General features: G+C 35.7%; 3 protein-coding genes across 11 annotated transcripts in view; 1 reads left to right on the plus strand and 2 right to left on the minus strand.

The window, feature by feature from the left end:
• POGLUT3 (protein O-glucosyltransferase 3) overlaps positions 1-21,028 on the minus strand; it is a 603,612-nt gene that overhangs the window by 419,018 nt on the left and 163,566 nt on the right. The gene's annotated exons all lie outside the window — the stretch shown is intronic.
• Positions 1-21,028, plus strand: part of ATM (ATM serine/threonine kinase) — a 134,418-nt gene that overhangs the window by 72,135 nt on the left and 41,255 nt on the right. For all 8 annotated transcript variants that reach the window (XM_050758671.1, XM_050758672.1, XM_050758670.1 and 5 more), the window contains 11 exons: positions 414-585; positions 2,348-2,489; positions 3,554-3,730; positions 5,380-5,557; positions 8,580-8,667; positions 10,804-10,959; positions 13,066-13,153; positions 16,146-16,234; positions 16,334-16,436; positions 17,670-17,818; positions 20,239-20,343. In XM_050758671.1, the coding sequence (XP_050614628.1) occupies positions 414-585; positions 2,348-2,489; positions 3,554-3,730; positions 5,380-5,557; positions 8,580-8,667; positions 10,804-10,959; positions 13,066-13,153; positions 16,146-16,234; positions 16,334-16,436; positions 17,670-17,818; positions 20,239-20,343 (1,447 nt within the window). The remainder of the gene's footprint in view (positions 1-413; positions 586-2,347; positions 2,490-3,553; positions 3,731-5,379; positions 5,558-8,579; positions 8,668-10,803; positions 10,960-13,065; positions 13,154-16,145; positions 16,235-16,333; positions 16,437-17,669; positions 17,819-20,238; positions 20,344-21,028) is intronic.
• The window catches only part of C14H11orf65 (chromosome 14 C11orf65 homolog), a 142,298-nt gene continuing 130,867 nt past the window's right edge, over positions 9,598-21,028 (minus strand). The window contains exon 7 of one of the 2 annotated variants that reach the window (XM_050758728.1): positions 9,598-9,733. In XM_050758728.1, coding sequence (XP_050614685.1) covers positions 9,633-9,733 — 101 coding nt within the window. In that variant the 3' untranslated portion in view covers positions 9,598-9,632. Of the gene's footprint in view, positions 9,734-13,126; positions 13,681-21,028 lie in introns of those variants that run through there. The other variant, XM_050758718.1, reaches the window with a different exon arrangement.

Consider the following 21,028-nt stretch of genomic DNA (forward strand, 5'->3'; position numbering starts at 1 on the left):
GGTTGATTCTCTCTCTCTCTTTTTTTTTTTTTTTCACCCAGGCTAGAGTGCAGTGGTGCAATCTCGGCTCACTGCAGCCTCCGCCTCCTGGGTTCAAGTGATTCTCCTGCCTCAGCCTCCTGAGTAGCTGGGATTACAGGCCTGCGCCACCACGCCTGGCTAATTTTGTATTTTTAGTAAAGATGGGGCTTTACCATGTTGGCCAGGCTAGTCTCGAACTCCTGACCTCAGGTGATCCACCCGCCTCTGTCCCCCAAAGTGCTGGGATTAACAGGTGTGAGCCACCGCACTCGGCCTTAGGGCTAATTCTTGAAGTACAGCAAAACAGCACCATAGTTTTGAAATTAGAAAATTTCAGTTTTATGTATGATCTCTTACCTATGACTCTACTGAAATAGAATTTCTATATGTAGAGGCTGTTGGAAGCTGCTTGGGAGAAGTGGGTCCTATAGATTTCTCTACCATAGCTATACAACATAGTAAAGATGCATCTTATACCAAGGCCCTTAAGTTATTTGAAGGTAAAGAACTTCAGTGGACCTTCATAATGCTGACCTACCTGAATAACACACTGGTAGAAGATTGGTGAGTATTTATTGATACCTTATATGTAATCCCACTTAATATGACATTCATGGAGAATGATACTTCACACAAATTGATACTCTCAGTGACTAAAGCTTTGTCCTTTTTTTAATCTCAGTGTCTTTATGAAAATTCTTGTATTTTTATTAATTCACATAATTATTGACCCTACTATGTGCCAGACACTTGATATAATGGTGAACGTTCCAGACAAGGTCCCTGTTAAAATTTTAGTGGGACTAGACAAATAAACAATAAATAAGAAAAATGCCAGATGGTTCTACACAGAAAATTAAGATAGGGGAGTATAAAGGGAGATGTTTTAGGCTCTTGTCAATATCAGAGGTGCCACTCTTCTCTAAGTGAGGCCTTATTTTGATCCTTTTAAAATAAGCCATAAAGCAGAGAGGTTGTTTTATAACCCTAGAAGTCTTAAGCTAATCAGACAGGGTTTTCTATTGCTTATTTATTCTGTATGCAAAACACAATTGCACCGCATATCGAAATTTCAACTGGTTGGTTGAGATTACTTTTGTGTGCATGCTCTTTCTCTCATTTGTTGATGGATTGATTGGTGTCTTTGAGTATTCCATCACCACCATATTTGGTGGTAGGCTCAAAGGGTTTTCCTCACAACCAGGCACCTTTCTAAGATAAATACGTGTTTTGATTTTTTTTCTGTACTTCCCTTTCTCCTTCTCTTGAGGAATAAATGATTGGCAACAATGTCTAACTGCCCTGTTTCCATTATTGATTTAATGTACCTATATATTTCTTTCTTTTGTTGTTTTTGTTTCATTAAACAAATTTTGTGGTTTCTTTCCGAACATTTTATTATAAAAAGCTTTAAACATAGCAAAATGGGAGTTATTTTATAGCAAACACCCATATGCTTATCACATAGTTTCTATATTTTACTGCTATCCTTGCTTAATCACTTCTAGCCATCAATCTATCCTTGTATTAACATGTATTAATTCATCTCTCTCTTTTTTTCTTTTTTCTTTTTTTGAGACAGGGTCTTGCTCTATCACCCAGACTGGAGTGCAGTGGCATGATCATACATCATAGATCATGCTTACTGTAACCCCAAATTCTTGGGCTCAAGCAATCCTCCTGCCTCAACCTCTTAATGTGCAAGGTTTATGTGGTTGAGCCATACCACACCCAGCCAGTTCATCTCATTTTTTAAATGTATTTAAAGGTATATCAAGCACAGTTTTTGAAGAGAGTGCCACAGAAAATTTGCAAGCATTAGATGTTTCATTTGTTTCACAGTAATTCGAAATTGGCTTTTCTGAAACAGATGCACAGAAATATTAGTGTGACTTAAACTTAAGAATACTAGGAAGCAGGTAGAAGTTTTTTGTATTTTTCTTTAACAGGGAAAAACTTTAGATATTCAAGGGATTTTAGCATATGAAGATGTGGACCAAAGGATTCCCAGAATTTTTATTGCTTACATGTATTAGAACATATTTTCAAGTATTTCTTTTTGTGAGTCTTTTTAATTTATAGTAGTCACAATTAAACTGTATTGAATGAAGGGAATTGCTGTTACAATGATTAGTAATTCAGGTTTACTGAATGACTAGTGAAAGTCGTTTGATAATTTTGTTTGATATTGGAGAATTTTGTGAATGTAAAGTTTCCTAATACAAATTTTATATTTTAGTTTTGAAATTTTTTCAGTGGAGGTTAACATTCATCAAGATTAATAACTGGTGTACTTGATAGACATTTGAATTGTTTGTTTTTTCAGTGTCAAAGTTCGATCAGCAGCTGTTACTTGTTTGAAAAACATTTTAGCCACAAAGACTGGACATAGTTTCTGGGAGATTTATAAGATGACAACAGATCCAATGCTGGCCTATCTACAGCCTTTTAGAACATCGAGAAAAAAGGTCTCTTAAGTAATAAATGTTTATCGAATACCCACCATATCTAAAACAGTTCTGTTTGCTGTGGGTTGTGACTGTTAACTTGCTTGAAATAGTATTGTACTAACAATTAACCTTTCCTATAAGTAATTTAAACCATATTTCATAAATCCAGGGAATTTGCTATTTTTTATTTATCATGGCAGTGTGGAAAAGCTGAGATAGGTAATCTGAGGAAATAGTAGTTGATTTCAGGGGAGGGGAAATTCTTAAAGACAGACCTTATTTTTTTAGAAATAGAAAACCCTACTTTGCTCCCATGAAAGCTGTTAGCTCTGGGTATGATTTACAGTTATTGTGATCCACAAGTGTTTATTTCCATGGCAAGTTAATGTATCACAATCCCCTGGTGAAATACAGGATGACCCATAGATTTCTCCCTTTTTCCATGTTGGTATCATAATAGGGTTCCACTGTAAGTACTCTGTGAGGCATGTTTAAGAACACTTGTTCCTTCCTTAGTCTAAGCATTCCTCTTTACTATCTTCTTTTCATAAAGTGACTGAGAAATACACAGTTTAGTTTTCACCAATTTAATTTCAGGGCAGAAACCCAACATTGAAGCAGTACTTTCAATGCATCACAAATTTAATTTTGGTCTTAGTAAAATTACTAGTAATATAAACTGTTAATGAAACTAATAATATAACCTGGAAGGCATTATAATTTTAACATTTTAAAATCTCATTTCATTTTGAAATCAAGTCTATGTGGTAGATATGGTCTGGTTTTGTTCAAGAGACAGATGAGTCAGAGTTTGTGGTTTGTGTAATATGCTGCTAATGAGTGACAGAGCTGAGAGTAGGACCCAGTTTTTCTGCTACCTAAAGCAGCAGTTTTTACCATACCACTCTGACTCTCGTATAAACATAAATGTTTTACTTTTAAAAGGTAAACATTGCCTCCAGATTTAGTTTTACCTGTATTTAGCTTTACTCAGAAACAGATTTGTTGTACTCATTTTAGATAGGAAGGGTACAATGATTGCCAGTTCTCTTATTTACATTTTCTAATCCCTTTCTTTCTAGTTTTTAGAAGTACCCAGATTTGACAAAGAAAACCCTTTTGAAGGCCTGGATGACATAAATCTGTGGATTCCTCTAAGTGAAAATCATGACATTTGGATAAAGACACTGACTTGTGCTTTTTTGGACAGTGGAGGCACAAAATGTGAAATTCTTCAATTACTAAAGCCAATGTGTGAAGTAAGAAGATTAATTAGCCTGATTTAATTCCTTGTTTATGACCTGTTTATCTAAAGAGTTCTGTGATACTGCACATCATCTTCACATAATATCACCCCCACTCAAACTGTTGTACATTTATTAAAGTGAGCATCCGTATTTAGTCATAACTTTATGCATTAGGTTTCAGCTTCGGGATAGCAACATGCTAGAGGAGTTCTAAGGGGGTGCCTTGAATAATTTGTTACTAATACTAATGATAGTTAAAATACTGCTGATTATAAATTATTTGTATTAACCAAAAGCCTATTCTAACTTTGTTTACGTCTTCTGATAAGAGCACATTTATTTTCCCTGATATGCTTTCTTGAATAAGAAAAAGGAGTGGGGCAGCAATCAGCGTAGCTTTTTTATTTTTGAGGACACAGTATTTATCTCAAGAAAGAGTGAAAGTGCATACCAAATGAAACAGAAGGTTTATATTCTTCCATCAAATGTGTAATCTAAAATAGCAAAACCTGATGCTCTAAGATTTCCAGAGTTAATTTATAGCACTGTCAAATGTGATTCAACAGAAATGTGAAAATACAACATCTGACTAGGTTAAACATCTGCCAATTACAGATAACTGATAGGGAGGTGTTTTCATAATGTACTCACATTGAAAGCAATGTAAAAAGCAGTTCTTATTTTCTACAGAGAAAGTAATGACAATGAATAAAACATCACCTTCTCTGCAATACTACACCGCACTCATACCAGTTCAGCAGAGTGGTACCCCGAACACACATACAGCTTATTTCTCATTAGTGAACAAAGCTAAGATTTTTATAAAGTTTTAACTTTGAGCCAGAAGATAAAATGTTCCAAATATACGTATGTACACACCCCATTTCTGGTACTTTAAATTCTCTGGCTCTAAAAGTGGTGTTTTGCCTTGTCTTTGGTTTGAAAAAGAAAAAGGGTGCAATTAGTAATCTATAACCTGTCTTATATGTGTGAAGTCTGATGAATATGATGGATATGGAGTGTAATGATTCATTCATATGTTAAACATGGAGTGCGATGAATAGCAAAAGTAAAGTTGAATACTGTTTTAATGTGCCAGATGTATTAGAGCACTTTTCTGCTCTTTGGAATATACCACAAATAATTACCCAAATTTTATACCCAAAGTTGGGCTTATTAAAACATAAACATTTTTAACATGACTGTTGTAGTTCTTCACTGAGGACAGAAAATGCATAAAAATCAGATTTTCAACTTTTGTCTTAAACTTTTGATACCTTTTTCTCTCTTCTATCAAATCAGAAAACTCCTTCTGTTACTAACACTTTTCAACTCTGAAATTGTATTTAAAGTGGTGATATAATTTCATTTGTAAGCAATAGTCTATTTCATTATGCTAATGGCCTAGACTGAAAATAAACAGTTACAATGTCACTAACATATATATTTGATATTGATATACTAGCCTAGTGTGGTTTTTTAAAACACCACCTAATACATGTTTTTTGTTTTTTTTTAGCAGTATGTTGAGTTTATGGCAGATTAATCTATCATCTTTTAGAAATTTAATATGTCAACAGGGCATGAAAATTTTAAGTAAAATGTATTACTTTTACTCATTTTTACTCAAACTATTGGGTGGATTTGTTGGTATATTCTAGGTGAAAACTGACTTTTGTCAGACTGTACTTCCATACTTGATTCATGATATTTTGCTCCAAGATACAAATGAATCATGGAGAAATCTGCTTTCTACACATGTTCAGGGATTTTTCACCAGCTGTCTTCGACACTTCTCACAAACGAGCCGATCCACAACCCCTGCAAACTTGGATTCAGGTATTTTATTAAATTTTTAACATTAATACTGTAAACGTCTCAGTTCTAGAGAAAGATGGATTTAAGGTGGAATCCCGCTAAAAGCACTTTACAGGATTAAATCTGTAACCTCTAAATTTGTTTCTTTATCTGTGGAATGGAGGTAAAAGTTACAATAGTTGCAACAAGTTTTCAATGAAATAATGTGTGTAAAGTGCGTAGGATAATACTTGATGTATAGTATTCCCTCACTACATTTTGGCTATTGATAATGGGTCAACTAATTGAGCTTTCAGTATGTGGCAGGCACTGTGCTTGCACCGGCAATATTAATGTGAAAAAGAAACACCCACATTCTAGCAATGGAAAAAACAAACACAATCAGATATTTTAGGTACTGTGGTGCAGATATGATAGAATTTTCATGTTTTCAGAGCTCTGACCAACTCAATTTAAAAAGCAGCCTTTGGTTGGGCACAGTGGCTCACGCCTGTAATCCCAGCACTTTGGGAGGCCAAGGTTGGTGGATCACTTGAGGTCAGGAGTTCAAGACCAACCTGGCCAACATGGTGAAACCCCGTCCCTGCTAAAAATACAAAACTTAGCCGGGCGTGGTGGCAGCCACCTGTAATTGCAGCTACTTGGGAGACTGAGGCAGGAGAATCACTTGAACCCAGGAAGTAGAGGGTTGCAGTGAGCCAAGATGACACCACTGCATTCCAGACTGAACAACACAGTGAGACTCTGTCTAAAAAAAAAAGAAGAAAAAAAACCTTTGTATAACTATAATTAACATTTGGTATATATCCTTCTAATTTTTTTAAAACAAAAATTGAATTGCACTTTATTTACTCTTATAACCTTCTTTCCTTCTGTGACATATAACGAGTGTTTCTCATGCCAAGAGCATAATAGCAAAAGAAATTCCACCAGGGTTGGGTATGTATATTACATATATGCATACTTGAGGGCTCATTATGGGTCAGTTTTTAAAACCTAAATTTTATAAAAGGATACAAAATTGACAGATTATTAACTCTCTTTATTATATATTAGTAATGTGTTTTATATGCAAACATAAAGCTAGGTACAAATTCACTTGTTGTACTTAAAGACCAATCAATTCTAATGTAAATGTTGATTTAATGTGATATTTTGCCACAACTAGTCTGCTCCTCCCAATCTTTCCATTCACTTCAGCAAAGGTTGTGATTACTCAGTTCTTCCAGTTGTTTCTTCTAGTTTTACTGCTACAACCTTCATTTGACATGACTCTAATGTCATTTAGACTTCAGTTTGCTATGCTTTATATTTTATGTATTTTCTGTTGGCTAACAGCAATTACAAATCTACTATTTGGAAAAATATAAATTATAAACATAGACATAGATGCCCATCCTGTGATCCTACTAGATTATAAGCTGTTCTCTAAATGATCTAGAATGTGCTTATATGAATGTTCTTTAGGCCACTGAAATGAAAATCCTAAAATAAACATTTTCATAGAGGCTTTGTAAACTATCTAAAATGTATCCCTTATCTTTAATTGGGAATATACAGGTATAAGTGATTTAAGTGTTCAAAACTTTAATATGTAATTTACAGTACTATTAAAAACAATTTTTATTACATAGTTTAAGGTAATCATTGTTTATGATAATCTGGTAATTTGTTATCATGAACATGGCCAAGACTTTTTTCATGTTTATCAGTTATGTATTTATGCCACAACCATTGGAAGGTAAAGTAATTGTTTTATTATATCTGTGTACAGTGCCAATATTTTTATTACCTTAAGTGAAAATTTAAACTTCACATATAAAATTCTGTTATTGAAAAGGAAAGTAAATGCATATTTTTATAAAATTTAAATGGTGTATCTTTTCTGATGGCTATAAGCCTCATTGCCTTCACTAAACATCCCATGTGCATCTCCCAAAAGCAAATGTGTCATCTTCTTCATCTCTTCCCCCGACCTACTTTTTTAAATGTGTACCTCTTTGACAAATGGCACTCAGTTGCTTACTCTAGAAACCTCTCTCACGTATTTCATCTAATTACCAAACCTTGCCAATTCCATATTATGAATAACTTAGTCCATTTGTTTCTCTCTGCCCTTAGCATCCTTACTGCTTTCTAGCTCTATGACTTAGCACAGTTGAAATTCTTTCATTAAAATTTCCAAGTTATTTCTTGCTTCCAGCCATCTCAGATATTGTTATTATTGCCTGTAGCACTATCCTTTCCTGCTCTTGTGACTATTACTCTTCTTTCAGGTATCACTTTTTCTTTTTTCTTTTTTTTTTTTTTCTTGAGACAAGAGTCTCACTATGTAACCCAGGCTGAAGTGCAGTGGTGTGATCTCGGCTCACTGCAACCTCTGCCCCTCAGGTTCAAGCAATTCTTGTGCCTCAGCCTCCTGAATAGCTGGGATTACAGATGTGTGCCAGCACGCCCTGCTAATTTTTGTATATTTAATAGAGATAGGGTTTCACCATGTTAGCCAGGCTGGTCTCAAACTCTTGGCCTCAAGTGATCCACCTGCCTCGACCTCCCAAGGTGCTGGGATTACAGGCGTGAGCCATCGCATTTGGCCAGTATCACTTTTTCTATGAAACTTTTCTTGTCTAGGTGAGGTTCCCTCTGCTAAGGTTCTATAGCATTTTAAACTTTCCTATTATAACACTTAATCATATTGTGTTGTAATCTCCCAGGCTAGTCAGTGAGTTCTGTGTGGTCTGACATGGTCTGTCTTGTTCATGGTTATATACTGAGGACCTAGCACATAAAAAATCTTATTGAATCAATCAATTAGTCCTCCTCAGAAATAAAATATAAATTACAATGTAAGTTCTCACTTTTATTAAGATAACAGTTTCTTTTAAAAGCAAAAGAAATGCTATTAAATTCCCTCAGAACCAATTTTGTGTTAGGTACTGCCCGCTAGAACCTTATAGCATAGTGGGAGACAGACACATAAACAAGGAAGAAAGTGTGTAAGCAAGAATGCCTGGGACTGAGGGGAGATATTTTTGTTTGTCAGAGTCAGAGCACTTTTTCCGATGCTGTTTGGATAAAAAATCACAAAGAACAATGCTTGCTGTTGTGGACTACATGAGAAGACAAAAGAGGTAATGTAATGAGTGTTGCTTCTTATGTTTAGGATCTAGAGTGTAACTTGTTAACTATTGGCTGAATTTTAACATGATTATTTTAGGTGAAGCTGTTGCAAAGTGCTATATTTAATTTGTGTGATATTTATATCTCCTTGCAGTAATCCATATTCAGGATAGCACTTCAGTTAAATCAGTGTCAAGAACTCTCAATTCTAGTACCAGCTGTACCAGTAACAGTGTTACCTTTGTTAAATTATACAGCCTTCTTGGCTCCAATTTATTTCATCTATGTTCGGGATAGGAGCAAGTGTTTTTCCAAGTTACATTTAGCTGTATTATCACTCTTTTTACTTTTCTCTTTGCTTTAGTTCTAAGAAGTAAATAGAGTTGTGAAAATGTCTTCCTTATGTATCTTTATTTTAAGATGTAAGTTTCTTTACTGTGTGCAGTGGTCTCAAAATCTGTGGCAGCACTGTGCTGTGACAATGTTTATTTTCTTGTTTCTGGTAAATTGTTTTATAGTATAGTATCTTTGTTCCTGTTATTTCTCATGAGATTTTTAACAATGCATACAGGAATTGCTAGAATGGATGGTCTGACTGATCAGTACTGCTTGAGAGTTGACCAGAACTCTGAAGAAATAGTGTAGTAGGCCTATAATTTGAATAGGTAGGAATTGATATCTCATAAGTGTGTATGGTGGTGGTGGCAGTGGTTGGTAAAGAATGAGAGGGAGAGGTGATTAATTTAAAAAATTAAAAAATTAATTAAAAAATTCTATGTATTCTTAAACCATTCTTCTTCTCTAGTAGAAAAAGAAGTTTTATGCTTTTCAGTGTCTTTGCTTCTGGTTATTTTACTTTATAGTTTTATACCAGATTATCTTCTGAGAAGGCCAATCAGAAGCTTTAACGTAGTTGAAAGCATTTGTTTTCTTGGTGTTGGGAGGCAGTTTTACCTTTGAGTCATTCATTTCAGATTTACCATTGGAGTAGAATGGTGTTGACATTAGCAGGATTTGGAGAAGATAAAAATTCTTCATTTTCCATTTTAATTCTGAATAAGATCCTAAAGAAGATTCCTTGAGAAAGTATGAATGGGATATAGAAAAGGGGGTAAAGACATGCATTCAAGTCCAAGCTTGTGCTGTGTAAAAATTACTTGTTATTCTGTACAGTATGTTGGGCAAAAACAAAGAACAACAATAAAACAACAACAAAAAATTGGTGTCTTTGAACCTAGTCTTATCATCTTTCAAAATCAGAATAATGTCTGCAGTGTCTTCCTTTCCATGGGGAAATTATTTCACTTCTCTGAACTTCAAGTTCCTCAGAAAATTAACTTTAGTTGAGTGCTTGCTATGTAGTAGGGTGTGCCTTATTCATCAGCTTTGCTGGCATTATTTAATTGTTGCACCCATTCTCCAAGGTCCATGTTGTTCCAGCATTTACAAGTAAGGAAACTAGGAAACTGAGGTTTAAGAAGTTAAGTTGCTAAGATCACACAGATGGCAGTAGGTAATATAGCTAGATTTGAACCTACCTGTATTGTACTTCAACACCAGTGCTCTTAACCACTACCATGTCCCATCTCTATAACGCTAGTTTTGAAAAAGATACTGTCTATGGTCCCTTTCAATCTTGACCTACCTGTTAACATAGTGGAAGGTTTTTATTAAGTAACTCAACCTAGGCAATACATTAAGGAGAAAGTAAGTCACAATAGGAAAGACATGTATTTGTGTCTTAGATGAAACAATATTTTTATTAAATTGACTATTTAAAGTGTGTGTTGGGGGGTGCTTGCGTGCATTTGTATTAGCTATTCTGTGTATCCTATTCTTAGCCTGTGGTACATGGATTTCTTGGTAGAGAGCAGATATGAACCCCAGTTTTGTATCAAGTGATAGTCTATAGGTTTTATCAGATTGTCTGATCGGTTTGAGGGAAAAAAGAAAAACCAAAAAGATTATTAAATAGGACTCTTGAGCCATGTTATAATGTTTATAGGTATATATTGGGGAAATGTGGTTTTTGGGAATTTGTAATTTTCTGTTAAGCAGTTACTACCATTGTATTCAATATCAACATGCTTTTCTTTTGATATTGAAGTTTAAAAAAATGAGTGATATTATATCTAATTTTTCTTTAGACCTTCTTCAGGAACAATTTTTGATGATGCTTTCTGGCTGGATTTAAATTATCTAGAAGTTGCCAAGGTAGCTCAGTCTTGTGCTGCTCACTTTACAGCTTTACTCTATGCAGAAATCTATGCAGATAAGAAAAGCATGGATGATCAAGAGAAAAGGTAATGGAATTTAGAATTTTTGGTTTTTAAAATTAATGTTGGCATTGTCCCATTAAGGGTATACAGTAAAGATTTACTTTGCCTCCTGTTCCCCGTTTAAAAGACATTATTTAGATAGAAATTTTGTTTTAAAGTGAAATTATAATAAATTTTTAAAAAGGTATATGTAATTCCTGCTCTGAAACAATAGGAATGTTTATACTTAGGTATTATAAAAATTTAACAGATAGCAAATTCCTGTAGGACAGAGTCCATACTTAATTTTCTGTATATTCCCCATAACAGCCCTAGCATTGAGAACTTAATTTAAGGGTGATAAATATTTTTCAAATGATTAAATTATTTCCTAACTTCAATCAGATTAGATTTACCACTAATTCCTAAACTATTCAAGATTCATTTTGGATATAAAATACCCAAAATTATAATCCAAAATGGCTATAAAGTAATGTGACTGATTTCTTTCTGTGACTAAGTTTCATTTCTTTATCTACCTGTATTTCTAGTGAATTTAATTCGCTTTCCTCTGACTGAGTTAGCACTGTCATAAGAATCTAATAAATATACCCCTAGATCATGGTGAAGAACAAAAAATAAGAAAGTAAGAGTAAAAAATAAAGTAAAACACTTTATTATCCCAACTGCCCTCTTCAAATCTTTGTTCGTTTGAAATGGCCTGGGTCTCATTATTTTGCCCAGGCTATGGTGCAGAGGTGCGATCATAGCTCACTGTAGCCTTGATCTTCCAGGCTCAAGTGATCCTCCTGCCTCAGCCTCCAAGTAGTTGGGACTATAGGCACACATCACTGCATCCAGCTCATTTATTTTTATTTTTATTTTTCGTAGAAACAAGATCTTGCTATGTTGCTCAGGCTGGTCCCTAGCTCCTGCGCTCAAGCAGTCCTCCCACCTCAGCCTTTCAAAGTGCTGGGATTACAAGAATGAGCCACTGCACCTGGTCCCAAATTGTTTTTTAAAGCAGTTATACCCATTTTTGTACAGATATGTAGTTGGTAAGGAAGTGGATCAGTAGGAAGCCTTATATTTGAAGAAGGGAGCCAAAGTATAACTATTTCTAGGCTGGGCATAGTGGCTCACGCATGTAATCCCAGCACTTTGGGAGGCCAAAGTGAGAGGATTGCTTGTGACCAGGAGATCGAGACCAGCCTGGGCAACACAGTGAGACCTCAGCTCTACTAAAAATAAATTAGCTGGACATAGTGGCTTGCACATGTAGTCCCAGCAACTCAGGAGGCTGAGGGAGGAGGATCACTTGAGCCCAGGAGGGAGAGGCTGCAGTGAACCATGATTGTGCCACTGCACTCCAGCCTAGGCGACAGATCGAGACCTTATCGCAAAAAAAAAAAAAAAAAAAGAAACTGGAATAAGTATATAGGTAAATATTAGAGGCAGTATCACTTATAATAGTATTTATTTTATGTATTAGATTATTACTGTTATAGACACCATAACTGTCATGGTTTTAGAATTGAAAATCTAAATTTTCAATTTTAGAATTGAAAATCTAAATTTTAGAATTGAAAATTTAGAATAGAATGTCATATGTATAAAATACATAAAGTTAAGGCCTTGAAGTAGACAAATCTGAGTTCTCATCCTGACTGTCACTTTCTAGTTTTATAATCTTGGTTTAAGTGGATCCTGCTGATCTACTTCCTTTTCAATAGTTGATATCAGATGTCTTAATTTATATCTATTAGGTATTAAATTCTTATTGTGGTCTTTATTTGTGTGCCTGTAATTATTGGTTGAGTTGAATTTCAGGTAAAACCACTGACAGAGTATATAGTACCTGAACTGGAGGGCATCTGCTCTATTTTTAAACAATCCTGTCTCTTTATAAATAATCATATTTTTGCATATGGGCTTTCTATATGTAGAAGATTATTCTTAAAATATAATTTTCATTCACAAATTCCTTTTCCATCCTAGGTATAAATGGTATTAAGTTTTAAAGTATAAGTGATTTATTCTGTTTTGTTTGCAACCTTCATTAGTTTTTTTCTGTCAAAGTCTATAGTGTATGTATTCAGGAGCTTCCAAATAGTATGTTCTCATTAAAAGAGGTGTTCTTGTGACAAACAGAAGTCTTGCATTTGAAGAAGGAAGCCAAAGTACAACTATTTCTAGCTTGAGTGAAAAAAGTAAAGAAGAAACTGGAATAAGTTTACAGGTAAATATTAGAGGTTCTATTATTTATGACAATATTTATCTCATACTTTGGGTTGTTATAGACACTGTACAGATGCCATGTGATTTTTAAACTGAATTTACTTATTGGATTAAGCACCATATATATAAATTTATGGTCCGAAGCTTAAGCCTTGGAGTAGACAGACTTGAATTCTAATACTGACTCTGCCACTAGTTGAGTTCCCTTACCTGAAAGACGAAAGTAAAACCACTTGTCTCAGAGTTTATACCATGCATTTTCTGCCATAGCACCCTGTTCATTTCCTTTATAGCACTTAGGGTTTATAATTATATATTTATTTGCTCGTTTATTGTATGTCACAGAAGAAGCAGATTGCCTCTTCTATACATTTCTTGATATCCATTCTTAAATTGGCTCATGTTACTGTCTGGGATGCTTACCGAATTTCTTTGGTCAACTCATTCCTTCTCAATGACAATTTCGGCTTCTCCATTCTGCTTAAACTTTTCATCTTCTCTTCTACGCCATTGCTTTCAGCCTGCCTCCTAGTTGGAGAAAATAGAAGGCATAGAGAGGAAATCTCGCCACATCCCACTATCAGACATTGAAATCTCCTGGCATCTGCTCCTTTAATAACCTTCCCTCACGTTACAGAAACAGTTTATCCTTCTATTTGAGACTAACTCTTCCTGTGCTTTGTTTTTTTATCTGCTCTTTCTCAGCTACTTTATTTTTTAATATGCGGTTCTCCCTCTGAACTATGTTCTGAACATTTTAAAACCTCTCCTGTTTAAAAATTCCCTTTCTCACAAATACAAAATAATTTCCCTCTTCCCTATGTTCTCTTTTAGGTATCACCCTCTCTCTTCCTTCCTCTCATAGACAAACTTTGTGAAAGAGTTGTCTTTATTCGCTGTCTGCATTCCCCCCCCTTCCATTTATTCCAGTAAAATAGCACTTGCTAATGTCCCTCATAAAATTCATGTTGCTAAGTCTGGTCACCTTTCATTCCTCCTTTTCCTTGCAGTTCAATTGCTTGGTCAATTTTCTATGCAGTATAGTTCCTAATTTTTTCTATTTTATGTTTTTTTATGTTTTCATTTTTATTTAATGGAGATTGTTTTAAACAAAATCTATCTTTTCTATGTAAATTTTACAACAAAGATTTCAGTAACCAAACTACTTTATCCATATCAAATTTTACCAATTCCAATACAGTTTTGTGCTGTTTTTCAAAGAAAAATCCATGACCTTTATTCCTACCAAATCAGTTTTCAAGAGTCAGACTTTGTAGGACTGTATTTTCTGATGTACAGTTTTTTTGTTTGTTTTTTGTTTTTCAGACAGGGTCTGGCTCTGTTGCCCAGGCTGGAGTGCAGTGGTGCAATCATAACACACTGCAGCCTCTGCCTCCCAGGCTCAAGCCATCTTCCCACCTCCGCCTCACAAGTAGCTGGGACTACAGGCATGCCCCACCGTCTCCAGCTAATTTTTGCAGAGACAGGTTTAGCCATGTTGCCCAGGCTGATCTTGAATTCCTGAGCTCAGTCTGCCTGAGCTACCCAAAGTACTGGGATTAAAGGTGTGAGCCACTGCACCCAGCCCATGTACAGTTTTAGGTGTTGACAAGATTGTTTGGTTTTATTTGTGTGATTAGTTTTCCATGTGATAAAAGCCTGGTAGGTTGGTACTTATTTCTTATCTAATTCATGCAATTGTAGGCAGTTCTTCTCAGGTAGACTACAATCCTCCTGTTGTCTAGGACCAGTCTGCTGTGTTGCTGCTGATCCAGATCATTGGTATATACAGTTGACCCTTGAACAATGTGGGGGTTAGATGTGCTATTAAATATCAGGGTAAAACTAAATTTGTAGTCAGAAGTTAACTACTAATAGTCTACTGTTGAGCAGAAGCCCTACTGATGATATAAACAACACATATTTTGTATATGTGTTATATACTGTATTCTTAAATAAAGTAGCTTGAGAAAAGAAAATGTTATTGAGAAAATCATAAGGAAGAGAAAATGCATTTACAGAACTGTACCGTATTTATCAATACCATAAGTTTACATCATCTCTTTACAGTTAATCATCTGTCTGAAATTTTAGGCAACCACCGCTGGTTGATATGTACTTTAGGCCTCAATCTACAGTACATATCAAACAATTCATTTTTTTCCTGTAATGGCATGACTTTTCTCTGCATCTTGGGAGCACCTCCAGCTACCCGTGGTGTTAATCAAGGCTTATAGTATTGCAGTAAACATAGTGAAAAAATACATGAGAACCTGGAGAGATTACTTTTTATTGCTATATACAATTTGCTAGAGAAATAAACTGCTCATGCAGAAATTATTAGTGTCACATGGCATTTTAAGTGGATACTCACAACACAGTAATGCTTACCACAATAGCAACTGAGGTAGCTGCAAAATTATTACAGTAGTACAATATGTACCATAGTTAATCTTATGCAATTATGATTTAATACTGCATCTTTACATTGGTTTACATTTGTCTTAACCGCAAATAATGCTGTGTACAGTGTGTGTGTGTAAGTTTTGATATATTTTAACTTTTTGTAATAGATTCGTATATATTTTATGGTAGTAAATGATAAAATGTATCATTTCAAATGTATACAAATGATAGAATGTATAGACTAGTATATACAGTTATTTTATGCATTCATGATATAACTTACTTTTAAAAAATTTTTCAGTAGTTCTAAACTGTGTGGTTTGTGAGTTTTTTCAAATTGTTGCAAACCTCCAAAAAGTTTTCATTATATTTATTGAAAAAAAAAATCCACATATAAGTTGTCCTGCACAGTTCAAACTTGTGTTGTTTAAGGATCAACTGTATTTCAAAATCATTACATTTTATTTATATAACATAACATTTAGAGTTGGGAGTTACATATTGGTAATGATACAATTTAAAACTTGCTAAATTTATAGACTGATTTTTTTTCCTTCTTCAATTTTTTGTTGCTTTCATGTTTTCAGGATCTTCTCTTAGAAATCTACAGAAGTATAGGAGAGCCAGATAGTTTGTATGGCTGTGGTGGAGGGAAGATGTTACAACCCATTACTAGGTAAATTGCATTTTTCTGAACAATGGTATAGCAATTCTGTTTATGAAGGAGTTATGTGTGTGTAAAACCCAAAGCTATTTTTACAATCTTTTCTTACAGACTACGAACATATGAACACGAAGCAATGTGGGGCAAAGCCCTAGTAACATATGACCTTGAAACAGCAATCTCCTCATCAACCCGCCAGGCAGGAATCATTCAGGTACATTTTTTCCCAAATTTGGTAAAGTCATCACTAGTGTAGTGCCGAGGTTATTTCACTATGTTGGTGGAAATTTACACAGCCAGATAAACTCTAGAGATAAGACTAGAAGTTATCTGTTTTTCAGAGGATTAGGCTAAACATTCAGGGATACTCCTGAAGCAGAGGGATGCAGGAAAAAAAAGAGAAAAAATTCAGGGAGACACAGGAAAGTCAGACAGGTCATTAACCTAAGATATAGTGTAGATTTCCTGATCACAGTGTTGTTGGATAACAATAGAAGACATTGGTTGAGCATATACAGTATGCCAGGTAATGTACTTACTGCTTCACATGGAAAATCTCATGTGAACTATTTCTCATAGTTTGCAATAGAGTTGGTCCCAGAACCTGTTGTTTCTATTACTGGCTAATACTCCTTAGCCATTCTTCCATATTAGAGCCCTTTGAGCTCCATCTTTGTGTTTTTTGGGAAACATTAAACGATATTTTGGGATTAAAAAAAAATTTTTGGCCAGGTGCGGTGGCTCACGCCTGTAATCCCAACACTTTGGGAGGCTGAGGCGGGCGGATCACGAGGTCAGGAGATCGAGACCATCCTGGCTAACACGGTGAAACCCTGTCTCTACTAAAAATACAAAAAAAAAAATCTAGCCGGGCATGGTGGCGGGCACCTGTAGTCCCAGCTACCTGGGAGGCTGAGGCAGGAGAATGGCGTGAACCCGGGAGGCGGAGCCTGCAGTGAGCCGAGATTATGCCACTGCACTCCAGCCTGGGCAACAGAGTGAGACTCCATCTCAAAAAAAAAAAATTTTTTTTTAGAGATAAATTGTCACCCTGTTACTGAGGCTGGAGTGCATTAGCGCGATCATAGCTCACTGCAGTCTTGACCTCCTGGGCTCAAGGGCACCTCTTGCTTCAGCCACCCAAGTAGCTGGGGCTATAGGTACACACTACCATACCTAGCTAATTTAAAAAAAAAAAAAAATTGTGGAGACAGGGTCTTGCTTTGTTGCCCAGGCTGGTCTCAAACTCCTGGGCTCGAGTGATCCTCCTGCGTCAGCCTCCCAAAGTGCTGAGATTACAGGCATAAGCCACCACACCCAGCTGATATTTTGGGATTTTAAGCGATATTGTGAACTAAAATTTGTTTATTTGTATGTTTGCTGTTTTTTTCTCTGGTTTTCTGTTGATATCTTTGATTACTTAAAAACAAAAATAACTCCTGTTTAGGCCTTGCAGAATTTGGGACTCTGCCATATTCTTTCTGTGTATTTAAAAGGATTAGATTATGAAAATAAAGACTGGTGTCCTGAACTACAGGAACTTCATTACCAAGCAGCATGGAGGAATATGCAGTGGGACTATTGCACTAATGTCAGGTAAGAAATTTGACTTGATTTTTTTCTTTTTTTTTGCCTCTCTCCTAGTTCTAAACAACAACTGTTTTACTCTTGTTCTATGAATATAACAGGAGTTTATATATATATATACACACACACACACACACACACATATAGTAGATGTTGCAAGCTATAGATAGTCCTAAATCCTTCAGTAAGATAGCAATAAGCAGTTAATGCACCTAGGCTTGAATTTTACTCTCTTCTTCCATTAGGACAACTTCACCCCACCCCTAAGTATTTCTAAAAACAGAAATATGAAAAGGGTTTTCTTATGAGAATCATCTCACATACTGTTTGTTGGACTGAGGCGTGTCAAGCAAGGTATAGGCATTCCTCTTTCTACTGCCTGCTACAAACATTTTAGTCAGTAAGATAACACTTATATTGATTGGAGGATCCACAAAGGACCGCTTATCTTTATTTATGAAATATTTTCTTTTATTAAAAAATAATATGGCTGGGCATGGTGACTCACGCCTATAATCCTAGCACTTTGGGAGGCCGAGGTGGGTGGATTGCCTGAGCTCAGGAGTTTGAGACCAGCCTGGGCAACGTCTCTACTAAAGTACAAAAAAGTAGCTAGGCGTGGTGGCGTGCGCCTGTAGTCCCAGCTGCTTGGGAGCCTGAGGCAGGAGAATTGCTAGAACACGGGAGGCAGAGGTTGCAGTGAGCTGACATAGCGCCACTGCACTCCAGTCCGGACGACAGATCAAGACTCCATCTCTTAAAAAAATAAAATAAAAAATAAATAAATAAATAAATAAATAAATAAATAAATAAATAATAATACCTACTCAGGGCTGGGCACAGTGTGGTGGCTCACACCTGGAATCCCAGCACTTTGAGAGCTGGGGCAGATGGATCACTTGAGATCAGGAGTTTGAGACCAGCCTGGCCAACAGGGTGAAACTCCATCTCTACTAAAAATGCGAAAATTAGCCGGGTATGGTGCTGCGCGCCTATAATCCAAGCTACTCAGGAGACTGAGGCAGGAGAGTGCTTGAACTTGGGAAGCAGAGGTTGCAGTAAGCCAAGATCGCACCACTTGTCGATCGCCAAGATCGACAGAGTCTCACTCTGTCGCCCAGCCTGGAGCCAAGATCCAGCCTCGGGCGACAGATTGAGACTCTCCCTCAAAAAAAAAAAAAAAACCACTCAGTTACCCAGGAAGATAACATTTATAATCTGTATATAAGATCACCATGTTTTCTGAATGAAAAGCCAAGCACCTAATCTAATAAAGGATTTCATATTTATGTAAAGTTTTTTGATAATATAAACACTAAAAAATAAATTATGTTTAAGTATGTTTTGTTGCCTTCGTAGAAAAAAAAAGTATTGGCCAAGCATGGTGGCTCATGCCTGTAATCCCAGCACTTTGGGAGACCGAGGAGGGCAGATCACTTGAAGTTAGGAATTCAAGACAAGCTTGGGCAACATGGTGAAACCCCATCTCTACAAAAAATACAAAAGTTAGCTGGGCACGGTGGCATGCATTTGTAGTCCCAGCTGCTTGGGAGGCTGAGGTGAGGGGATCCCTTGAGCCCAGGAGGCTGAGGTTGCAGTAAGCCGAGATCACATCACTGCACTCCATCCTGGGCAACAGAGTGAGACTGTCTCAAAAAATAATAATTATTGGAGTGCCTTTCAAATATTTCAAACTGTAAGACTGCTATAACGTTAGAGATATACCCTCATATTTTAAAAACTTTCCTGTGTGAGTTGATTCTTGCTTGTCTCTGTAAATCAATATATACTATTCTTCCCCTTCCCCTTGTATTTCAGCCACACAGGCCTCTCTTGTGTTTTCTTATCAGGCCAAGCTGTTTCTATCCAAGGGCCTTAGATGTATCTTCTCCTTTTCCCCCAGTTACCATGCCGGTGGCTTCTTTTCATTGACCCTCGTTAAATAATATTGTATCTCTGTCAGAGAGACTTTTCTTGACTACCTATTCTATAATAGCCATCTGGCCATTTTGTTTTGTTACCCTGTTTTAATTCTCTGCATGTCCCTTGTTACTCTCCAATACTTATTTATTGTGTATTCCTCCAAACCAGCACATAAATTCCATGAGAGTAGAGACCTGATCTGACTTGTCAACTTGTAAATCCCCCTTGTGCCTAGTGCCTGGCACATAATAGGTGTTTATTGAATAAATAAAAGTAGAGCATATTTAGAACCAGGCAAAGTATCTGAGTAATTTCCTTTTTTTCTGCTTAAAGAATTTAAATGACTCATAAAATTTGTATTTCTTACCAAAAATTCTAGAAATGCATTTTTTAGAATGGAGAAATTTTAATTTAAAAATTTTGTCATTTGGTGAAGCTAGTTGTATATGTATATCTTAGGGTTCTGTTTTTAAATATATTTTTTTCTTTGACTTATTATCTCACAGCAAAGAAATAGAAGGAACCAGTTACCATGAATCATTGTACAATGCTCTACAATCTCTAAGAGACAGAGAATTCTCTACATTTTATGAAAGTCTCAAATATGCAAGGTATTATAAAAAGACAAAGTTACTGTATTTTAACATTTAATGTCATGACTTCTGAAAACTTGAAAAACAATTTTAATGTAAGGATTTGCATTGATGAAGAGATAAAGACTTGGTGGCTGTGATCAGATGTTTCCGTGTAATTCTCTACACTCCTTCAAAACAAATTGTTTCTGGGATTGCAGGTTCATTCTTTACCCTGACCCTTCAAGAAAGTTTTGGTGATTCCCTCTTCTTTGTTCTCTTCCAGTACAAGTATCCTGAGAGTTTCGTCTTGTCTCATTTAGTAATTGTATGGCATTTAGTGTTCTAATTTATAAAATTGTAACTCATCGTTAATACTTACAAACTTGTTTTGAGGCACAAATGTGATGAGGCATGAGGAAATAATTATAATGGGCTAAACAAATACAGCGTTTTTATAACAGTAGTGACTTAATAAATCCTATGTTTATCACAGAAATAAAATTTACTATCATTTAAGTGCCTATGATATGCTAGCCACTGTTAGACTCCTTTCATATGTATTCTCTAATCGTGACAATAACTATGGATGCGAAAAAAGGCTTAGAGAAGTTCAGTAACATGCCCAAAGTTACACGGTTCTAAGTGACAGAACTGCAATTTAGATCTTGGTCTGTGTGATTCCAAGGTTTACAGTTGATCCTTGAACCACTTGGAGGTTAGG

Source organism: Macaca thibetana, chromosome 14 (assembly GCF_024542745.1).
Source record: "Macaca thibetana thibetana isolate TM-01 chromosome 14, ASM2454274v1, whole genome shotgun sequence".
NCBI classification, from domain to species: domain Eukaryota; kingdom Metazoa; phylum Chordata; class Mammalia; order Primates; family Cercopithecidae; genus Macaca; species Macaca thibetana.